General features: G+C 45.1%; 1 protein-coding gene across 1 annotated transcript in view; it reads right to left on the bottom strand.

Moving 5' to 3' along the window:
• Positions 1 to 5000, bottom strand: part of LOC143289973 (uncharacterized) — a 10599-nt gene that overhangs the window by 3048 nt on the left and 2551 nt on the right. Inside the window, exons 2-5 of the mRNA XM_076599257.1 lie at positions 4821 to 4933; positions 4463 to 4774; positions 3096 to 3200; positions 2523 to 2585 (exon numbers count right to left, since the gene is read on the bottom strand). Of these exons, the coding sequence (XP_076455372.1) occupies positions 2523 to 2585; positions 3096 to 3200; positions 4463 to 4774; positions 4821 to 4933 (593 nt within the window). The remainder of the gene's footprint in view (positions 1 to 2522; positions 2586 to 3095; positions 3201 to 4462; positions 4775 to 4820; positions 4934 to 5000) is intronic.

The raw sequence follows: 5000 nt of genomic DNA, 5'->3' as shown, positions 1-5000 counted from the left end.
TAAGAGATGTACTCAGGGAGGTCTTTAAAAAGAAAGATGTTTGATACCAAGGTTGCTCCTGTAATATCATATGGCCCAGAAATTTTGGGCTGACAACAATTTGATGTCATTGAAAAGATACATATGTTTGCATATGAAAGATACTTAAATGTTGGAATGCAGACACCAAACAATATAGCAATTGGAGAACGTGGCCGCTATCCAATGCATGTGTTAGCAGCCAAAAGATGCGTACGCCAGTGGCTTAAAATGTGGAACATGCAGGAGAAAAGACTGCCCAGAAAGGCCTATAACTTGTTAAACAATTTACGAGAGTTAGGGAAAAAGACGTGGACATTTCATATCAGGCAGCTGTTATGTGTCAACGGACTTGGAGACGTGTGGCAACAGCATAATGTTGGTGATGTAAGATGTTTCCTCTTTACATTCAAACAGACTGAGTGACCAATAATGACAGACCTGGCAGTATGGTACTATTGAATTCAAAGACCGCTTTGAATTGTACAGTACTTTTAAGCTAACGTTCCACACTGAAAAATACTTGGACTAGAACATGCTTGAATGTTGCAAAGATACATACACAAAATACAGACATGGTATTTCACCCATCAATATACATAAACTACGATACAGAAAGGATGTAACACCTCGACATTCATTATGCCCGGTTTGTAAAGACCGAAGACAAATCCCACATGCTGTTTAACTGTAAAGCATGGTATTTTCAAGGAAGTTGTAAATAATATTCTAAAAGCAAATGGAAATGTTACATATGTCATGTCGTATGACGATGAGTTATCTGCTTTTCAATTGCCAAAATTTTTTGTACAAAGCGTTTCAGAAAAGGTCAGAGTTAAGAGCAGAATTTTGAGTGGTAATAATGTAGGACGATAAATAATAAATTCAAAATCGGGAAGTCTTTTGACGAAAAAAAAATGACAAGGGTGACTAGTTCACTGAGTTATTAAGTCAACCCTTGTTTGTTATCTATATGTAAGGCAATTAGATTCCAAGTAAGAAGTCTGCTATTTCGTGCGAAATTGAATTGATTGATAGATGTGTTCAGTATCAGTATCAGTATCAGTAGCTCAAGGAGGCGTCACTGCGTTCGGAAAATTCATATACGCTACACCACATCTGCCAGCGTAACCCAACGCGCTTAGTCAGGCCTTGAGAAAAAAAGAAAAAAAGTAACAAAACAAAATATAAATAAATAAATAAATAAATGAATAAAATAAAGATGTGTTCAAGCCCTTGAAAAGAACATATTGTTTATTCAAAGTCTTGTCACGACATGTATGTCATGTGTGCTTTTTGTGTGTGTGTGTGTGTCGGTCTTCTTGTCTGTCTGTCCATCAGTCTGTCAGTCTGTCTGTCTACCTGTCTGTCTGTCCATCAGTCTGTCAGTCTGCCTGTCTACCTGTCTGTCTGTCCATCAGTCTGTCAGTCTGCCTGTCTACCTGTCTGTCTGTCCATCAGTCTGTCAGTCTGCCTGTCTACCTGTCTGTCTGTCCATCAGTCTGTCAGTCTGTCTGTCTACCTGTCTGTCTGTCCATCAGTCTGTCAGTCTGTCTGTCTACCTGTCTGTCTGTCTCTCCGAGTCCTTCCTCCTTCGTTCTGACGCTTACCAACTACAGACTGAAGAGAAATTACACATACATACATGATACACGTGTGTGTGTGTGTGTGTGTGTGTGTGTGTGTGTGTGTGTGTGTGTGTGTGTGTGGTAAGACGTTCGCGCATGCGTGTGCGTGTGTATGTGTGTAAGTGTATGTACGTGTGTGAGCGTGTGTGTTTATGTGTATGTATGCACATACACGTTTAGGTATATATATGTATGTATGTATGTGTGTGTGTGTGTGTGTGTGTGTGTGTGTGTGTGTGTGTGTGTGTGTGATATTAGACGAAAAATAGCATGCGCGTGCGAGCGTGCGTATGTGTACGTGTGTGTATGTGTGCGAGTGTGTGTGTGTGTGTGTGTGTGTGTGTGTGTGTGATATTGGACGAAACATAGCACACGCGCGCGCGCGTTTGCATGCGCACCCGCGCGTGTGCATGTGTGTGTGTGTGCGCGCGTGTGTGTGTGTGTGCATGTATTCTTGTGTGTACGTGTGTGTGTGTGTGTGTGTGTGTGTGTGTGTGTGTGTGTGTGTGTGTGTGTGTGTGTGTGTGTGTGCGTGCGCGCGCTCGCGTGCGTGTATACCCGTTTATGTGTGAGCAATTTTTGGCGAGAGAGAGAAAGGGGGGAGGAGAGAGAAGAGAGAAAGAGAGAGAGAAGGAGAGAGAAGAGAGAGAAAGAGAGAGAGGGAGAGAGAGGGAGGAGAGGAGAAAGAAAGAGAGAGAGAGGGAGAGGAAAGGAGAGGAGAGAGAAAGAGAGAGGGAGAGAGAGGAAAGGAGAGAGAAGAGAGAGAGAGAGAGATAGGAAAGGAGAGAGAAGAGAGAGAGAGAAAGAAGAGAGAGAGAGAGATAGTGGAGGGGTGGGGTGGGAGGGGGTGGTGGTGGAAGTGGAACCAGAACTCACCAGAATAGACCAGGTCCGAGGTAGCTGGACAGGCAGAATGACCCCATCTGATGTATGTTGACCCTGCAATCACCGACAAATGATGACATTTCTTATGTTGGGTCCCACGGTATTAACCAGAAAGTATTCCTTTCCACATGTTGACAGACATTCATCATAACGTTACCTTTGTTGTGTAGAACGGTGTGTGTGTGTGTGTGTGTGTGTGTGTGTGTGTGTGTGTGTGTGTGTGTGTGTGTGTGTGTGTGTGTGTGTGTGTGTGTGTGTGTGTGTGTGTGTGTGTGTGCATTTTTCATTTTTAAAGTTATTGTGTGCAGGATGGCTGCATATCCGGAATTCCTAGAAAAGAAAAAAATGCCTTCAAAATCTCACTGTGTTGGCTTTTGTTTGGAACAAAACTTGATTAAAAAAAAAAAAAAAAAAAAAAGAGAGAGAGAGAGAGAGAGAAAAGAAATGAAAACGAATATTTCTTTTGTGTAAGTTGTTACATACGAAATAATTTTTGGTTTAAGTCTCACACAAATGTTTTACTTTCAGAAGGTTCTGTTCACGACGTCTACAGTACCAACTCACCAACATCAATGGCCTTCAGGGAATCGACTTGATCCTGGGCAGTCTGCAGCTGTTCCTGGGCAGTCACAAGGTCAGCTTGTGTGGAGTTGAGTCTCTCCTCTGTAGCTGGAACCATGACATGAAAAAGAAGAAGAAGAAGAAAAAAAAAATCGAAACCCCATTCTCTGCCAATGTTTTTTTGCCATGTGTCTTGTAGAATGTCGATACATACATACATACATACATACATACATACATAGGAAGATGCGTGGGTAGGGAGATACATAGACAGATGTACAGACTGATTTAAAAAAAAAATCATGTAAGATATTGTATAAAATGAAAAAAAAAAAAAAAAAAAAATTGAACGTCTCTGATGCTGTCTTATAAGGTTCCTGAATCATGACAACTTCTTTAAAGACCCTCACCCCCATCCAAACTTTTTTTTTTTTTTTTTTTTTTTTGTTTTTGTTTTTGTTTTTTTGCTGCCCCATCATCTGCACCGTTTCAGTGGCATTACTCCCACGCCGCTCATTTAGATTCCCCCAAACACGGCCAGACCGGGGTTCGTCCGTCGCAGTTCCAGCGTCGGCAGTCCACAGGGAGCCATCGATGTTAGGTCGCCAGGAGGCCACACATCAGAGGAGACCCTGCACTGCTGCTGAGTCACTTCGGTGGTGTTCAGTGGTGCCTGTTCTGATTTAAAGTACTTAGGACACCACGTACTAAGCCCCATACTGGCGAAATAATGGCTTAGTCGCGGAGCCAGACTGAGTGAGCGTCCCTCCCAGAGTGGAGACCGCCACCACGTCCCTCAAACAACAGCCCCCCACCCCACCCCCCACCCCCTCATGAATCTGCCGACACTGACAACATTGGCACAGAAGTGGAGGGGTATCGAAACTGAGGTCACCATGAGAGCAGGGCATGAAAGGCCACAGACTTTTGAGACTGTTTTGCTTATATTGATGATGATGGAGGAGGAGGACGATGACGATGACGATGACAATGTTGCTATGGAGGTCCATTTTGCTTTGGGACTGCGTGACAAGGGTGTACTCTACGCTTCCTGTCATAATGATATCCCGGCGTTAACCAGGCCCGAGAGATACAGACACTTGCAGTGTTGGTCAGGTAATTAGAGCAACACACCCAAAGACGCATCCTTGAAGTGGATGACACTCGACTGTGTGGTCCCAGTCTGCCCATTTAAACCCACAGCACACGCAGCTCTGGGTAGGAGCCGGCCACGGGCCGAAAAACCCACCTCCGCTGAGATTCGAACCCGCGTCCTCCCAGCCGTCAGTCCGCGACGCTAACCACTTCGCTACAGCGGCTGGTCTTTTGTGTTTTTTGTTTTGTTTAAACCTTTTACAGTACCTACTCACCGACATTACTGGCCCTCAGGGAGTGGATTTGATCTTGGGTAGTGTGTAGCTGGTCCTGGGTAGTCTGTAGCTGGTCCTGGGTAGTCTGTAGCTGGTCCTGGGTAGTGTGTAGCTGGTCCTGGGTAGTGTGTAGCTGGTCCTGGGTAGTGTGTAGCTGGTCCTGGGTAGTGTGTAGCTGGTCCTGGGTAGTCTGTAGCTGGTCCTGGGTAGTGTGTAGCTGGTCCTGGGTAGTCTGTAGCTGGTCCTGGGTGCTCTTCAGTTCCGCTTGGAAGTCAGACATCTGCTGCTTCAGGTCCTGGGTAGTGTGTAGCTGTCCTGGGTGCCCTTCAGGTCCTGGAGTCAGTCTGGTGCTTCAGGTCCTGGGTAGTGTGTAGCTGGTCCTGGGTAGTCTGTAGCTGGTCCTGGGTGCTGTTCAGTTCCGCTTGGAAGTCAGACATCTGCTGCTTCAGGTCTTTGGTCATGGCACTGTTTCTGTCCAGTGAGAGATTTGTACGTCACAACATTTCCATGTGTTCTTCCCTGTCTTCATTCTTCTGGG

Source organism: Babylonia areolata, chromosome 14 (genome assembly GCF_041734735.1).
Source record: "Babylonia areolata isolate BAREFJ2019XMU chromosome 14, ASM4173473v1, whole genome shotgun sequence".
In the NCBI taxonomy this organism is placed as follows: Eukaryota; Metazoa; Mollusca; class Gastropoda; order Neogastropoda; family Buccinidae; genus Babylonia; species Babylonia areolata.
Note: the sequence above shows the minus strand (reverse complement) of the source record. Positions and strands in the feature narration are given on the sequence as shown.